Genomic DNA, 18,963 nt, shown 5'->3' on the forward strand with positions numbered 1-18,963 from the left:
GAAAGTTACCATCACAAATTGGCCCACATATTTTCGCACAAATTATTAACTGGCATGAGATTTCTTACTTCCGGCTTAATCGGTATTCTTTTAAGGTATTTTGAGTACTGTATATATACAAGATATACTGGAAGTTCGTTAGTAATTAACGATAAATTAGATTAATCACCCCTATATGAGATGCAAAACAAACGGTGAATTGTGCCGAAAGAGAACGCGTTGCTAACGTTGGGCGCAAATGACACTAAAAGTGAGATAGGCAGAAAAATACGTCATCGGTAATATGGCTTGTTTTTGGCGAAGAGCCCCTCTCTGTAAGGAAAACAAGTAGTCAGGCAACTCATTTTGAAAGTCAGAGCATGCCACTTAAAAGTTAACATTATTTGGTAAATCTTTAAAGGATTTACCCTTGAAAACGTCTTTCTAAAACTATTTACGCCAGAAAACTTTAAAACATTAATACAGGCTTCACCAAGTGAAGTTTAGGACTCACTAAGGGACACGGGTTCTCACAGGTTGCAGTAAAGCCTGAAATTCCACGATGTTTGAATGAAAAATCCGGCTATGTCTCTGACTAATATTTCTTCATTTATCCTCCTACGTACGGTATCCTCCTTCATTTATAACGTCGCAAAATCTCTCATGTTAGAAGTTAACTAAAGTACTGTAATAGCAAAATGTCTATACAAGTTAGGAGAGCATATGTTAAAATTCAGCAAGTGACGGTAAAGCCTGCGCTCGTTTAGAATTGAGAAAGTCACACAGCGTGCTAGCTAATTTTGACAAACATAAAAGTGAATTATACAAAAAAATTTAAAAGCCTTTACTTTTTTAGCTTTTTATGAAATCTGTTAATCGATAAAAGCGTCATCTTACAGAAGATACTAATAGTAATTTAAAATTTTAAGAACTTTAATTAATGCGTTAGGAAATAAAATATAAAAAAAATCAGCGTGTACGCAGGAAAGATGTTTTATTTTATGTGAAAACATCCTTAGGAAACGTACAGTTGAGATTATATTTTCAACACTTTTCCCAATTCGATAGTATACCACAAAAGAAAATCAAAACCGCTTAAATTTTTAAAATCGAACAGCTACTACCGAAGTTATGAACGATGTAACGTTTTATGCTCACGCCCGCTATTTACTCTACCGAATCAACGTTAGTGACTGAGTTGGCATCATTATAGTCATTTAGGAAGTGATGTTATTTGCGTCTCGCATTTTCGTTACCAATCGGTTTCACTCCAGTCCGAAATATTTAGTATGAACGATGTAACGTTTTATGCTCAAGCCCGCCACTTACTCTACCGAATCAACGTTAGTGACTGAGTTAGCGTCATCTAGAAAGTGACGTCATTTGCGTCTCGCATTTTCGTTACCAGTCGGCTTTACTTCAGTCCGAAAAATTTAGTAGGTGACAAAAATGTTTTCACATCAAAACACAAAACAAAACAGCAGCATGCCAATAACATTCCCCACAGTATACATGCAAAGTTTCAGGTATCCATATTTGTTCAAGCTAGCTTTAATTCTGATATAAAAAAAATGTCATCTCACTAGTCAGTTGCTAGCCAATAATGGTACGATTTTTATGTCAGGATTAAAGTTACACAGTATATATATCCTGGGGCTAGGGCCCATTCGCCAACACAAACACAGGTTCGTATTATATAATAAAAATAAAGTTCAACATAAAAAGTAAATAAGAAACATTTCTGTAAAAAACTGAAACTCCTAAGTTTTCACTGTCATCTTTCAACTGAACATGGCGGATTACACATTTCATAGACACGTGTAATCAATCAATTATAAAAATAAAATTGAGCATTAATATCGACCATTCACAGAGCTGCTTCTTATACAAAGTCTTAAAGCTGACCTAATTTATGCTGTCTAATAAGACGGCTTAGGTCATGAAACTGGTAACAAGCAAAGGTCATTATGCGAAAGAACTGTTAGTGACTGACCTCTTAATAATATATTGCTCGTGAGGCTTAATTAACAATGGAAATTTTTCCGCTGCACACAAAGGCATACGTCCATACACAGTTTGTTTTCCCCATCATTTGCAAAGTAGTTTACCATTTCCTCTTTTCTCCCACTCTCTTATCTTTATGATAAAGTAGCTGTTATTATATTAGCGGCTCCGCTGCACGAAAAAGAAAATAAGAGAGCCGAATTCGCCCACATGATTTATCTCTCAACTGTTCAGTATACAGACACCGGAAAAAAAAGTTAGTCACTTGTATTTAGGGTACCTAACAGATTGTACAAGAGTATCTTTTACGTTTGTTTGTTTACAGTACTGGAATTAGAGTACAGTGTATGCAGTGTCTGTTACAATGCAGTGGTTTTGCTATTCATCACCAGCTTTTAAAGATGTTTTGAATAGATTCTTATGGCTGACCAGACAAGTTCCTAACAGCCATTTCATTGGGAGCTAGGTTAACTGGTCTTAGACTCATATATAGAGTTTCTCCCCCTTTTATATATATATATATATATATATATATATATATATATATATATATATATACTGTATCCCGCAAACATTAAGGGGCCAGTAAACAAACACATTACAGTCACGCAACCCAAACCGAAAGTATTTTATTTAGTATAAATTGAGAAAAAAAAAAAAAATTATATAATAAATATCAAATTACATGGCATTCATCAGCGTAAAGTTCGCAACAGAATATCATGTCATTCACAAACATGCTCAAAAGAGCCACCAACTTGTTGATAGCCAAAGAATCATAAAGCCACAGAGATAGAAGTCAGTAAAGAATACGTCCGGGCCACTAGATGGGCACAAATCTACTGAAATTACCAGATCACCAAAGAATTCACTTGACATTGCCATTTACATTAGCAGCAATATGGACTGTTGTACCGCCCTGTTTGGAACCAACCGTCCCTCCATGCAATAAAATATACAAAGTTATATGTTGCTGGTAAAGTTTCCTTGAAGAAAGGAGGAAAGAAAGGACCGATGATACACCAACGGGAAATTTCTGCTACCGGTGTTTCCTGCAAAAGTCTTTTGCCAATGTGATATGATGAACTGTATTGAAGATAGAAGGCATTAACTATGACATTAAGATTTGGTCGGGACACTTCGGTCATTCCAGCGAACGACTGATGTTTATACAGATGCCACGGAATTTCAACTGTTGTACATCGGGTTATTTAATAGTAAAGAATAAAATGACCCAGTTTATGTATTTATTTGTTTGTTTATTATGCAGGTTAGTCCCGGTTTATCGGAAAAATTAGTCACTTATATCAGTCGTAGTCAAGATGTGGTTTGTGTGACCCTGGAACACGGAAGGCCCTCTCGTGGGATAAGCGAAAATATAAACGCTTACACCCAGATTGTATTGCCTAACTGAACTTCTTGAAGTTTTGAAACAGCAATTTAGAGCCAGAATATCAGCATTTTATAGTTTCTGGAGTGAAAAAGTAAGAGTTGACTGTTTTTTCATCTTTAAAGAGACGTTCCATAAATTATGATGTTCAATTAGAATTAAACATTCATCAATTAGTTTGGGATACGACAATTCCTAAAATGGATTATTCCATATTATTAAGAAAAAATTTTGGAAATTTCTTTGGTTAAACAGCAACAACATTCAGTTGCTGCTATTGTAGGGTTTTATGCGCACCAGCGACTTAGACCATATGAAGTCATATATATTATGTCTGTAAACTGCGTGTATTCTGTGGTCGATTTGCCTGTCTGCTGAACAAAAACCTAAGTTTCCGAGAGAAAAAAACCATGCAACCCTCCCCTGAGACCGACTAACTAGGCAACGTTGTGATAATAGAGAATTAAAATTCCTCGTGTCATTGACGGTATTTGAATCCGGGTCTTTTCCACTCAATGTGAGAGACACGGTGCTTATATGCACTGTACTATAGGTACGGGCAGCTTTCATTAATAAGTTTAACATGAATGGAACAAAGAGGCGGAGAGCCTCAGTATTTAAATAATGAATACTTGTGAGGAATCCCTAGTAAGAAAAAACTACGGGAAACCGGGAGCAGGTACATATATCTGGGATAGTTTGCAGAAATAGAACACAGGCACCATTATCAAAAGGTTTCCTTACAAATAAGAGCCTAAATAACAATTCTTTTGTTTTAAAAAAACTTATTATTTTTAATGACTAATGATAAAGAGAAAGTGAAATTTTCAAAAAAAATTTTAAATTAATTTAAGAAAAAAGCTCTTTTCATCTTAATCTTCTAGTATACCTATTCTTCAAAATAGCTCGTTTTCGAGTAAAGATCCTTTACACTACGGCAGGGGCGTCCAACCTACGGGCCTGCGTACGACCATTTCCTATTTTTGTGTGACCTGCGAGTATGTAGACAGCGCTAAGTGTTATGTCTCTCCCTAAACCCCGAGATCGAAACTAGTGTATCACGAAATATAGTTTCACACTGACTTTTGACAATATTCGTTTTCAGAAAAATTTGATTTTGTTCTGCTTTCTTATGATGTTTTATGCATTTCACAATACTACAGCTCTATAATAGGAAAGTTATTAGTGTCGCGTAACAATAGTATTTGACTTTCTTACTTATTTGGTGTAAAAAATTAAACTGTAAATATATACGTTGATGAACAGAACTTAAATCATATTTTGAAATATTGCAAAGTAGAGAATTTTATATGTTTTGGTCTCCAAATCAAAACACAGGTTGGGCACCTCTGCACTACAGCTTTAAATAGGACTAAACATTAACGAACAGCGTTTCTCAGTTATAATACCTCACTTAAAACATGAAGGAAATTTTCTGAATTCACAGCAAAATCGATAAAGAAAAGTGTTTAACCAGATATATTTTTAAATATCATAATCCGTTCCATATTATTCAGCCAAGGATTCTAAAATGGATACTTCTGACAAAGACCAAAAATAATTTCGCAAACTCCATAACAGAAGTAAATCAAGTTTCCTGATGAAGCTAATTTCATTGAACTATTTTTTAGTTTTAGTAAAGTCGTTTCAAAAAAGGAAAAAAACAGTAAATATACAGTTTTATTCGTCTGATCATAATTTCCCTATAATAGAAAAGGTGGCGGAAGTAGCCAGAATTTTTTTTTTTTTTTTTTAATATGCTTCAAAAATAAGTACTGGCAAACCCAAAAAAAACGTTAGAACTGCTTTATCTGAAGCCACTGTGATAACAAAACATTTAAAACTAATCCACTTTAATCGTCTTAGATACCAGTCTAAGATAACAATATCATTAATAACATTAATATGCGAATCAGTAAAGTACAACGACCAATCCACTATACTTTAAATCAGTCGATGCATTATAATGATATCGTACATTCTTGAGTTTCTATCAAAGTGGGCATATGCACAAATACAGCGTTTGAAACAAAACAGAGAGCGAGTGAAGCCAACTGAGTTAAAGTAATCGAGGCAGCCGGGTTCTTCCAAGGATCACGCACCATATCGCGAGACCAGAACTGTCTCTTCCCAGGCGCCAGATCTCAATCCAACTCTCAGTCACCTGTGCGATGAGGCGGAACGAGCTCTTCACAGTAGAGATCCACGACCATCCACTTTGCAGAAACTTAGGAAGCAGAGCCAACATGGACCAAAATACTTATGGTATGCTTTCTGCCACACGGTTGAGTCTAATGCCACGAAGAACTCAAACTGTTCTGATGGCAAAAGGGAGATCTACTCGTTATTAGCTCGGTGTATCTAATAAGACATCCTTTCAGAAGCCCATAATGACGAGGCCAAGGAAGCTGTCAGATGGCTTTGTCGAAACAGGGATTATGCCATCATGGATAACGCGTTTGACACAGTTTCTTTGATAAACGTTACCGTGGCAAAGGCTAACCTATTTTTCAGGGTAATGTTCATCAAGGAAACTACACAGTGATGTCCATCTTGTGGAAGAGTATGTTGACATCCATATCGATGGAGAGCCGTGGGATAAGGAAGTTCTGCAAATATGCAAGTAGTGTGGGGATCGCTTCTTCAAAACACCATATACCATTTTTCTGCAAATGGCTGCAAACACAAATCTGGTAGTATCACACTCGTACTGCAGAAGCTTACTTTCATAATCCCATGTACACACGCTTGTGTTTGTTTAACTTTAGTTTCATGTGAAACTATTTTCTGTAGGAAGTTGTCTTCCCTTTCTACACTGTCGATCAATTCACAACAAAACTGATGCCTCTTCATCCTTTCATTGGCACTTAATTCCCACACAAAGTCCTAACTTGTACAGCTTAAAATGAGGTTTATTGCATAAAATCTTTCTAACTGTTGACTCCTGCACTGAAACTTTCGGTTAACGACTTGCACTGACGTGTAAGTGGACTGCCAGTGAAAGATTTATAACCTGTTCAAGAGTCTCACACGAGGGCAACGCGTGGTCGTCACCACTTTTTTTTTTTTTTTTTTTTTTTCTTGTGACTACAGAACTAGCCTTTCTTTATTAAAGAGAGAGAGGCCACACAGAAGAGAACATACAGATTACCGGATTAATGCACTGTTAACTAGGAAACACTAAAATAGGGGAAACTACAAAAAAGAGCATACATTGTGTACAACAGAAATGGTTTCATATTTAACATATTTTAATAGATTTAACATATTATTTAATTTTATTAATATTTAACTAATATATATTACTTATTACTTCCTACAAAAATTCACTTTCACTTTTCAAATAAATTAATATAAAAATACAATAAATAATTAGGCACCCATGATAACGATTGATAAAATTTCCTTAATGAACAGCAAGCAACACAACCAAGCTCAATCATATGAGGCTAAAAAGAAAGAGAAAAACCTTAAGGTACCTTAACAATATTCATGCGAACTTTGACAGTATTCACAGCTATACTGTAACTGCAGTGTTAGGTTTAATATGACTTGAATAAACTAAAAATACTCTCCAGATGGTCATCGGTGAACCATATCCTTATTTCTTACCTGGAATTCTGTATTCGGGAAAACTGTCAGTTTTATCAATACAGTGAAACATGAAACGAGCTTAACATATGTTGAGATTATAAAGGGAATTTAGACGGGCTACTTTTCATGAAATGGCATAGTCAATAATGCATGGGACATCGCAAGCTTCAAAGAGACAAGTTGCAGCTTTAACACAAGTTGCATGGCAGTTCAATGTTGATACGGTGCTTTGTTTGTAATAGCTGCTCGAAGCCAGAGAAGAAAAGGAAAGTTTTGGATGAGTGACGCCGATGTCTATTATTTAAAAATCTTTTACAAGTCTTTAGGACGAGGGGGGCCACCACGAGTCCCTCACATCTATCTTCCCATATACAAAATACCTGTACAAATCGAGTAGGGCCTTCCCTCATAAGCTACTTCTACCCTGGCCCCGCACACCTCTATAGACGGTCCTGTCTACAAACAAAGTCAGCCGTTGATTTTGAACTCTTACTAAATTACCAGGCCAAAAATAAGCAAGAAAAGATATAATCATGAGAGAGTCCATAAGTGCTAGAGCCAAATTAGCACTGATATTAAGATTTCCAGCAATGGGGACTCATACCACAGGGTGATGTACTTCTTAATTAACAAATTATTCAAAACATCGGTCACAACAATATCAAGATAGAGGTCCAGTGCTTTAATGCACACTTTTACAACGTAAATCCAGCAATAATTTTAAAAATAGAATAATAAAAACTAACATGCAAAATGAAGTTGTCACAAAGAAATAAACCGTAATGAACTTTAGTGTTACCCATAAAGTTATAAGACGTTTCCCACTTGGGGAGGGCATAGTGTTGGGGATAAGGCGCTACCGGTGGTTTCCCAGAACTGCGCCATCAGTACTCATGTGAGGTGACAGAACTCTGTAAATGCCAGAATTATGTATAGTGTGTGTGTGTGTGTGTGTGTGTGTGTGTGTGTGTGTGTGTGTGTGTGTGTGTGTGTGTGTGTGTGTAGTACCGTGTGCTGTCCTTCTCGCAACTTGGCCGCAAGGCCCCTAGTGGGACTCCGCTTTGCCCACCACCACCACCACAGGGAAGTGACCAGAGTCCATCAATCTCTGGCTAGTCTCCGCTAGGATCGCCTAAACTTCCTGACGGAGACCAAATTAAAAAAAAAAAAAAAAAAAAAGTGAGAGTAAGGGAGATAGTTTAAGAGGGGAAGCAAAAGGAAGTAAAGGGTTGGGGATCCCTTCCCCCTGGTCTGAGAGGCCCACTTATAGACTGAGGGAAAGTAGAAGATTTGCAGGGCAAGGGTCCCATGCAAAGTGGAGCGTCAGAATGGCATCCCACACCTGAGAGACAGGTGTCAGCAGCACCTGACCCACCAGATAGTATACAAGTGCACCTTTCGAAGTCTACTGGAGGACAAGCGAATCCTAACCTGAGATTCAGGGTTTGCAATCCTATCCTGGAGCACCTAGGGGTTTGCAATCCTATCCTGGAGCATCTAGGGTCTGCAATTTCTTGTAGGACGTTAATCCATTGGAGTAATTTCTGCCACAGTTTAGTCCAGTAGATAGCGTGTAACATGACTTTGGGAATTTTCAGCTCAGCACATGTTTATCCAGTTAGGAAGGTCGCCTCTGAATAGAGTGCCTATGTTGGAATATTGATTGCGCAAACTCAGTAAGTGCAAAATACAGTTGTTCTTCTTGCAGGAGGAGGAGATACTCTTGATTTCGTGGGTTTTTCTGTATTTTAGTCATGTATCTGATGCGGTATTCTTCATATTCTGGGCATATATACATAACGTGGGTGCAATTTTCAGGGTCACCACAAGTGCAGAGAGGGTTCTGTTGTATTCCAAGGATTGTCAATTTGTGATTAAAGGAACCATGCCCCATTAACAGAAATTTTTTGGTGATGGCACCTTTTGTAGTTTCATTACAAGATTCCTGCCAAATGGCTTGCAGTCTCTCCACTATGCATATGCTTTCCCTCTTTAGATCGTTCGCTATGCCTAGTTGAATTCCAAGAATCACGGTAGGGTTGGCTTTCCTTAGTCGCTGAAAGAAGTATTGTTTGACCACCTCAAGATGGGGCAACTCCAAGTTGTTTCTCCTTACTAAAGGGAAGTTGTTCTTGATGTTGGGAGGTTAAAGGCGCATCAGAGACGCAGACTATATTGCGCGAGTATTTTGGTCGATTTGCCCGTTTTTGAATGAAAAACCCGAGTTTCAGGGGGGAAAAAACCATGCAACCGTGGCATGACCGACTAATTCAGCCACGCTGTTAAAAAAAAAAAAAAAAAAATCCCATAAAAGTTCCTTGCATCATTGACGAGATTCTAACCCGGGCGTTTTCCACCCAGTGTGGGGTAGACGGTGCTTATATATGTGATACCCACGAAGGGTGGAGAAGATCTGTGTTCGAGTCCCGTCGATGACGAAAGGAATTTTTACGGACCATTTTTCAAAACTTGGCTGAATTAGGCGATCTCAGGCGAGGGTCGCGTGGTTTTTTCTCCCGGAAACTCGGGCTTTTCGTCCAGAAAACAGAAAATCGACCTCACAACACAGACAATATACGGTGCAATATGGCCTTAGTCGCTAATGCTCGTAAAACCCTACTGCAACGACCGGCGAGGGCCTTAGAGGAGATCATGCCTGACCAATTTCGTTAATTACTAGGTTGTAGTCATTGACAAGTCGAATGCAAGTAACAGTCTTGACATTATATACGTAAGGACCGTTTCACTTGGACGAAGAGATGATTTTTTATTTGAAAAAAAAATATAATAATAATAATAAAATAATAATAATAATAATAAATATATATATATATATATATATATATAAATGGACTTTGAATACGTATATTAACGCTGGGAAAGAACACTGAATTTCAGGGGTACAGTGAACACAGAAATGAAAACTTTTTCAGTCATTCTACGAAATCACAAATTTTTTTTGTAGTCATTCTACGAACTTTCTTGACAACTTTCATAACCACTTAAAGCTGCAGGGTCTGCACACCCAAAGATCCTTGCTATAACTTATTTGACTAAAAATAAAAAATCGTCCCTTTTTTTTTCTTTATTCTCGGTTTCTTCCATCTGGAGGGAAAAAAATTATGTTCGAAAGAGTTACAAAATACAATTCATTCATAAATCATATACAATTTTTTAAATGAAGTTTTTAAATTGGGTGCAAAATCCAAGCGGATATAATCCTACCCCCTATTATTGCGACTCTTGTGGAAAATGCAAAAGAAACTGAAGGCAACGATCTCTATCGACTAACAGAAGTCGCTGACCTGTTTCATTTTATTATAAAAAAAAACCACTGAAAGAAAGAAAGGAATAATGCATGCGAAACAAGCATCTTCTAGAGATAAGTAACAATAAATCGTTGACCTGAAAGTCAATTTAAAAATTGATACTATTTGCAAGACACACGCATTATCCATTATACAGTCTGGCTCATTACAATGGAACACAAAAAGCAAAGAGTAATTTGGATGTCTGGCAGTCGAGCAAAGTGTTAATACTAACAATTTGTTCAAGAGCGGCTTTCAAAATGAAAATCGGAAGAGGAAAAATGTTACATGCAGCATGTTATTATTATAACATTGCAGTCAAAGTTTATAAAAACTGATAAAGATAAAACAAGGTCTGATTAAGAAGTTGTTGGTTCCTGTTGGTGGTGTTAAATTCTCTAATAGATATAAAACTATTAAGACAAAGATTACTGTATTTTAATTCTCTAAGAGTGGAAATATGCAGCAAGGTCCTATGATCAGATAGTAAAAAGAAAAATTTATTTTTTGCTAATTGTTCATTTTGTTTATAAGAAGAGTTTATTATTAATATTTATATAATTAATATATCACCCTCCCCGTGTAAATACAAAATCTCATAAATCCGGCATTCTCGGGGCTTTAGAATTTTTGCAAATTCCGATGTTTTAAAGGTTATATATATATAGAGAAGTACTCAGAAGTAATTTGTTATTTTTATTACATAATACAGTAGTTTTGATCCCTATAATCTTCACAAAACATTTATTTATTTATTAAACTAGGCAGTTCCAGTCAGCCTTCTGGAAATCCCGCCACCTATTTATTCACAACACCGTACGGAAACATCACCCTTGGCACATTGAGTGGGACCAGGAATCTACTATTTAGCATACTGATCTAGCATTCCAAATGAACTTTAAGTTCTTTTGTTGTGATGGTAATAAGGCTAATTTAAATGCATTAGCAATAAATGCTAAATACGTCAAATGTCAATTCTGGTATCCAAGCCCACGAAAATGTAACTGTTGTTATTGAAAAAAATTTAATTGTTGGCACACCATTATCAATAAACGCAAAATTCAGTCCACCTTTCATTCCAGATCTTAACGGCGCACCAGCACAGAGGACACAAGGAAGGAAATACAGCCACAAGCATCTGGCAGGCAAGCCTACGTGGTGATCTACCCCACCACTGGAAGCCCCATAATTCTCCTAAACAGGCCTGAACAAGACAGAAGCTCCTTGAAGCTGGAGACCGCAAATGATCATCTAACCAAGAACTGAAATGCGAAGTAGAGGGATGTGCCACATGAACGGCGTAGAAACCTCTTCCAGTTTAGGCATTGAGCAACCTGCTGTCTTCATGTGGTTGCCAGTGAAATGTACCTACCATTATTCGAAACGGTACATTCTGAACGTATAACTGTCCACTTCGATTACAATTATTCAGTGTAGCTGTGGCACACTGTAGCAATCAGTCTTCCAAATATCATAGTAGCACCAGGGACCGTTGTTATTCAGCATTCGAACCACCAGCCAGGAATCTTAAATTCCTGTGATGGCAGTACAAGGAACTGCAAACAATTTTACCAAGTAGGGAGCACCAGAGTTCTACACAAATCAGTCTAACCAAACTGTTAACTCATACTGTCAAACTACTTTATCCACTGGACCAGTATGAGTTAATATACTGGTCCAGTGGATAAAGTAGTTGCATATGAAATAAAGATCACAGATTAGAATTTGTTGCCTCCTGTATGGCTGTTGCGAGTATCCAATGTATATACGAGTATATATATATACTCGTATATATATATTTTTTTAAAATTATTATTATTATTTTAATATGAGGCATAAATAGAATGATATAATTTCAGCAATCGAATCACCTTAAAAACTAAATACATACTACTGTACTATTACTGAATGTCTCGCAAAATGAATGGCCCTCGTGGTAGTACAGTTGGTAGAATCGCCATCCTCCCCACACCGGGTGGAAAAGACCTGAGTTCAAGTCCCGTCGATGAGGAATTTTTATGAGCCTTTTTCACAACGTGGCTGAGTTAGTCGGTCTCAGGAGAGGGTAGCACGATTTTGTCTCCCGGAAACTCGAGTTTTTCGTCCAGCAAACAGAAAATCGACCACAGAACACCCGCAATTTACAGACAATATACACGGAGCAATAGTCGCTAATGCTCCAAAATTCTACTACAGCAACAACACAAAATGAACGATTTTAGATTTTGCAAATATTGCACATAGTAAAAATGATATACAGTATAGAAAAGGTAAAACAGAAAGAAACTGGTCACTGGAAATTATTTTAATGGATGAATGTGGCACCTGCAGTGCTTTTTTTTTTTTTTTGTTTTAAGTCCTGCCGACCTACATTCTCTCTACCCTTATACAGTCGACTACCCTCAGAGAAATATACAAAAAATTTTGAAATTTTGAGGTTCTGTTGTCATAAATTTCATAAAAATCTTTTCATGAAATTTATTAAAACTCATTTTAATACATCTAATTACCGTACATCAGGGGTAACCAAACGGCATCCATGTAAGCAGCCTTCAAATGTTATGCATCCCGTGACTTTAAAACTAGACTGTTACAAAATATAGTTTTACACTAACTTTTGAAAATACGTATCTGTTGTTAATAATATCAGATTTTTCCATATTGCTTTCTCATGTTTTATGCATCTTCTTCAGAATTTTGCAATAATTATTATAATAATAGGAATGTTATTAGTACTACTGTAATATTTAGTGGATTTTCGTATTTAATTATTAGATGTAGCAAAAAACTGTAAATACGAACTCAGATAACAAAAATTAAATTCTCTTTGCAAAAATGCATGATTAATGGTAAGGAACTTGTCTTGCGGCCCGTGACCTTTAGCATTTATCTGTTTTGGCCCCTAGCCAAAAGAGGTTGGACGCCCCTGCGAGATATATGTTAATATTAAAGAGTGTTTCTAGGGGGAGGGGATATCTTGGTATATTCAAGTAAAATTTTATTAATGTCGTTTAATCTGATAGTTATGAAGTACGCACATCCTTTCTTTAAATTAAATTTTTTTTAAAATATACATAATAGTGATCCAGTACTTCAATTGTGATCAATCAATGTCCTTGTTTCAAACATTCTATTTTTCTATTGGAACAACCTTCAACGAAAAAACTGTGAAACAATTTAGCCTTCAAATTATCATATATTACAAGTAGAAACACAATATACCCTTAATATATAACAGTTAAACTTAAAAAAAAAAAAAAAAAAAAAACTACAGCGGGCGTACTATTAAACTCAAAACTTGAGAAAAGTAATTTTATGAGTAACAGCAACGATCAGAAGGAAAATAAAGCATTGCAAAATTATATTTCTGAAAAATTCCACTAACATTCCGTTAAAAGAGATTGCATGCAAGTCACAGTTGCTGTTATTACTAGTGCGAACTTGTTGGACGGAAGGTCAATTTGGCACAGCATAAGTATCGCCATCTTCCGCTTCCCACCACACTAGGCTGTGCACGTGTTAACCTTAAAACTTCATATCCCACCCCCACCCTACTATTCTTTCTCTGCATTCATCGACAGGCTGCTGGCTCTAACATGTGCAGCCACCACCCTAGTTGCCGGCGTCCCTGCAGTTTGTCTTATCACAACCAAATGGCAGCGAATAAGAACTTCCGCTGCAGTAAGAAAGAGAGCTCTTCTTAAGTGTGTTGGTGACAGTTCCCTTAATAAATGAAGTAGAAAAACATCGCAGAGTGTAACTGTGCGAATGTTGGCGTTGGTAAAGAGCGAATATTTAAAAGATAATAAAATAATTTTTTTGCTATTACTGTATTTCAATTGGCATTTGCCGATTTCGAATTTCGAATCAATTTCTGGAATGCGGCCAAATAATGGACGCCACAATTTTTTTCACTGCTTTCAAATTGATTCAACATAACACGTTTCACTAATTTGAAGCCCTTATCAGTTTAAAATAATTCTACCAAGCTTAATAGTAACATTTTAAAATACTGAATAATTCTGATTTAGGCTCACCAAAATTGGATATCGCACACAGGGCTTTGCCTACCTAATTAAGCGCCCCCTACAACTTAAAATTTATTTAATTTTTGAACCCTTAGCAGAAATGCTATTTTAGATAACGAGCATTTACGGTGGAATAAGGACACCGAGGAAAAGAGGCTCGGATCATTCCACTCAGTTGTTATAATACCAAAAGACAAATGGAAGAGGATTCTGGGGTATTCAGAGTGCAGCTGGATCGGTAGAAAACAATGAAAACAAATGGAGTTAAAAATCACCAAGGAAAACAACTTCACTGTTAGAAAACAACTACTACTGTTAGAAAGTTAGGCGAGAAAGTGAGAGTAAAAAACAAAGGAAGTAATTTGAATAACAATACAGATCGCATACGAATTTGACAAAACTGGAGAGATTTTGAGCCAATGGAGATCAAAAAGAAAACGCCTTTAAAGTAGAACTAATCACAGAGTAAGCAATTAAGACAAAAGATGAGTGGTGATCGAGCAGACCGCTACTTGAGATTCAATAAGAACAGTAAGTAGTTCAGAAGATTACAGATTATAAATGGAAATAAGTATACTTCATTCATCCAAACTTTTAGGAGATACGGTATATACCAAGATATATAATAAAATAATTTTTTGCTATTATTTCAAACTGCTTTTGCCGATTATTTAGAATTTCGAATCATTTTCTGGAACGCGGCCAAATAAATGGACACCACAATTTCTTTAACTGCCTTCGAATTGGTTCAATATAACAAGCTGAATCAATTCGATTACTAACAGGATTCAATTCGATTTCAGCAGGATTACTAACAATCCCATCAGTGTAAAGGGGCAAACACAGGGTCTGTTGACAGAAAAATGCAGAAACTCAAATATCAGACTCATAAATATCAGCTCCATTAACGTTTTAAACTTAAAAGTGAGACTTGGCTATCAATCACAGGAAGAAGGTAAAACGACCCATAATTCAGAAACTCCATCTGCGGGTGTCAATTTTTTAACAATTATTATTATAAAAAATCACTTATGAGCACAAATACAAGGTCACAAATCGATCAACTGAATTTATGTTAAGATTTTTCTACAATGAGAAACTAAATACAATGTATTCAGTTCTGATATTCCTACACGTAATTATGCATTAGATATGGCGCGTGACTATAATTATGCTTTCAGCGTTGAATTTTTAGACTATTTAAACTTCGAATTTTATTTATTCTTTAAATAAAGCAAAACCAGCAGTACGATCCTATATTAGGCAAATTCCCCAAGGAAAAAATCAACGGAGGTTTACTTTGGTCCTTCTGATTGCTTGAAGTTCTACTGTTATTAACCCTGTGGCTTAGGGTTAAGAGGAAAGCCTCTTAATCCAAAGGTCGACAGTTCAGGGCAGATCCTTGCACTCTGGTATTTCCCCCTTTTTTTTTTTAATTTAATATTTTAATTTCTTCATTTGTTTTCTTTCCACTATTTTCAAAATAATTTTTTGTAAGACTATTTTAACACAAAAACGCAGCATATATTTTCATTATTACACTCATAGCCTACAATCATGTTCATCTTTCAAACTTTATCAACTCAAATAAGTAAAAGCTAGTTGGCATATAACTGAAATTGAATCGAGTGGCGAATCTACCACACCGCCTGGTTCGCAACCGCAGTGAGAGTGGGGGGAATATTTGCCGTTTCGCTATTGATTGGGAAATTGAAATACATGTATTCTTTTGTTTTTTATGGAGAATTGTAATATACATGAAATTAAAAAAAAAATGTTAAATATTAATCAGGAAAATTAGAAACAAAACATATATTGTATATAGTTTGCATATGTGAGGATCAACCCGCAGCCTCTGAACTATTAAACTTTCACTTTAACCCCTGGACCACAAGAACTGATACCGAGAAGGAACTACAACTATTGATAAGGAGCAATGGAAAGCAAACTTCCTCGCTGATTTTCTCAGGGCGGTTTCTGAATGTGGGGTCATACTACTTACTCATTTTGTTTCATTTAGGAGTACTTTGTCCGAAGTTGAAAATAAATTGCTCACTTGTGACTTATAAGTGCACCATCGGAATAAAATCGTCAACTTTGAAAGAAACAATAGCACAGTATTACTAAATACGTTTTTACATATTGTTAGTTCTCTATTGCTGAGCGTACAAAATAATAAAAAAGAAATATTCTTGCAATAGGAGAACCTTCCCTTTCTTAATTGTAATGAAAATTCAACCATGGAGCGAAAGAATAAAAAAAAAAAAAAAAACCCTAACGAAACGTTAAGCATCAAAGAAGCACGAGAAGACGCTACGAACATCTACCCATCCTTCATCACTTCCCGCTTAGCTCTGGAGATTGGTTCTGCGTTTATATCCCGCAATACACTTAAATAGGGAGGAGTCTTGGTCGACAGTTCCCCGCCACCACTCCCGTGAATGAGCCATAACAATTACCGAAGTGCGAGACTGACCTTCTTTGAAACGCTGGGTTAGGTTAAAATTCCGATTGCTCGAACAGACCCATCTACGTCCTCTACACCCTGTTCGCTCGTTTGATTCCAGGAATAGGCCATCCTCAGAATTAACGTTTCTAGTGAACATTCTCCTTTAAGTGCGAAAACTGTCCTAAAGAGTGAATGATCATACGGAACTGACAGCTGGAGAATTCAGCCGGGAGTCTTTCCAACCATTGTATAAACAGAAAGCAAAAATAAGACAAAAAATATATGACATAACGTTATTTCCTGAATAAAAAGTACTGTAAAATTTTAGTTATTAAAATGAATTAATTTACTTTGTTTTACTAAATAAATTTAGTTGGTACTAAAGATTATCCGAAGAAAATGCTAGTGGGAAAAAAATTCGCAAAATAGGGTGGGGACTGCATTTATGGTTACACACTCCTGTGGATAACCATAAATCATTACCAACTAAATTTGCATAAAAGAGAGGGAGAACAAAAGATGACTGAAACATGCGAAGGAAGAAACCCGAAAACGAATGAATGAAATATAGTAGTATCGAAACACGATGGGTGTGGCGATAAGCCTAAAGGCATGTGTTTCTTCAGCCTCCTCGAAATTCCACATGCGCACAAGGGTAACACAAAATAAACAAGGCGATCTCTGCTGAGTCACTTGCGCATATTTCGGTGCAATTTACGCAGATTTAAAATTTCCCGTAATGAAATTCTTGGGAATTGTGGGGGGAGGATGATCATCATTACTGTTTTATTGATTATTCTTAAAAGCAAATTAAAACTTGAAAATAATTTTAATGTTACATTTAAGAAGAACTAAAATGCGTAAGATGAAAAGTGATACTTTTCAAAGCATCACTTTCAGTCTTGATTCCGCTTGATTGTACAACTGGAAAAATCTCAATCATAAAATCACGAATATTCTTTTTTTGTTGCTGTTAGGTTTTCATGCACTAACAAACTTACTGAGAAAGTAAGTTTTGTAATGCATGATGGTTAAAATAACGCTCGTTTTTTTTTTTTTTTTTATATTGTCATTTTACATCACTTTCTATTATCAATGACCGCCTCCACTGACTTTAGCAATGGGGATGAGCGAATACAAAAATTATCAATTGGCATGCATCTTTATTACTGCAGCTTGAAGAAATTCCTTGAGAGCAGCTAACTGCTACATTCAAATCTTTCTTCGTTTCTTTTATTTCAAACAAATTCTATCTTCAATTCTGTATTCCGCTACACCCGAAGAAGGTTACAGAAGAATAGTCGAAACGTTATGGCACTACAGATTTCATGGTGCATGCTAATTATTTACATATTTTCATACACTTAAGCTTTATAACTCCTTTCAAAAGATACAAACACGTGTGACTATTGTACATGACCAAGTTAACTCACCTGGCACCAAGACGGCCGTAGCAAAGAGAATCACCAGCACGTAAAATAGCCACCGGACCTCCATGCCGAAACTTCCGCACTAGCAAAGCCACAAAACACCCACGACCGCTCCCAGACAGCTGCGACACACCCGCCCTCTAGCGGTCTACTGCCGTCCGCAGCAGATGGCTTTAACTTTCGGCGGTATTTCTGCAAAAGAAAAAGAAAAAGAACGCAGTCTGTAGTCAGTGCTTCCTTAGACTACGACAATAATGTTGAATAACAAGCGCCGACTTTAATTCGTATAGTGCGGGATGGATGAAAGATTTGCTTCTGGTTCACTAGCACACCATTGCTGTTATCTTCGCGATTGGTTTCGGCGACAACTTCTCGTGCCCCCGCTGCTGCCCGCCTTCGCGAAGCAGCCATATTAGGTAACTAGAGCCAGCCACTGTGGATTGTAGGCAGTACCTACCCAAGGCTACAAACGACAGTGTAGTCACAAAGGCTACGGGATCCCAAGACCGCCCACTAGCAATAGATCACTTCCTTCCGGGGTAGAAGGTAAATTTTCTTCAGTTCATAATGATAAGCAAGTTAGGTAACGCTACAAATCAAGCGTTTCTATGATGTAATAATGCTCAGCTGGGTCACCTGTTAATATTTAAATGATATACACAAAGCGTGCAGTAATGAAATGCATAAAAGCTGACCAAAAGAAAGCCCCCAACAGAAAATTGATTTTTTAATTAAAAAAAAAGGCCCAATTTCACGATTAGATTTCATGACTGTACATAAA

General features: G+C 36.6%; 2 protein-coding genes across 8 annotated transcripts in view; one reads left to right on the top strand and one right to left on the bottom strand.

The window, feature by feature from the left end:
• LanB1 (laminin subunit beta-1) overlaps positions 1-18,963 on the bottom strand; it is a 503,856-nt gene that overhangs the window by 429,291 nt on the left and 55,602 nt on the right. For 6 of the 7 annotated variants that reach the window (XM_090369709.1, XM_090369712.1, XM_090369711.1 and 3 more), the window contains exon 1: positions 18,186-18,429. In XM_090369709.1, the coding sequence (XP_090225835.1) occupies positions 18,186-18,249 (64 nt within the window). In that variant the 5' untranslated portion in view covers positions 18,250-18,429. Of the gene's footprint in view, positions 1-18,185; positions 18,430-18,963 lie in introns of those variants that run through there. The other variant, XM_090369708.1, reaches the window with a different exon arrangement.
• LOC150088912 (5-aminolevulinate synthase, erythroid-specific, mitochondrial-like) overlaps positions 18,397-18,963 on the top strand; it is a 148,113-nt gene continuing 147,546 nt past the window's right edge. The window contains exon 1 of the mRNA XM_090369717.1: positions 18,397-18,728. The gene's annotated coding sequence lies outside the window, so the exon portion shown is untranslated. The remainder of the gene's footprint in view (positions 18,729-18,963) is intronic.

This window comes from Mastigoproctus giganteus, chromosome 3 (genome assembly GCF_048544385.1).
Source record: "Mastigoproctus giganteus isolate SK-2022 chromosome 3, ASM4854438v1, whole genome shotgun sequence".
Taxonomy (NCBI): Eukaryota; Metazoa; Arthropoda; class Arachnida; order Uropygi; family Thelyphonidae; genus Mastigoproctus; species Mastigoproctus giganteus.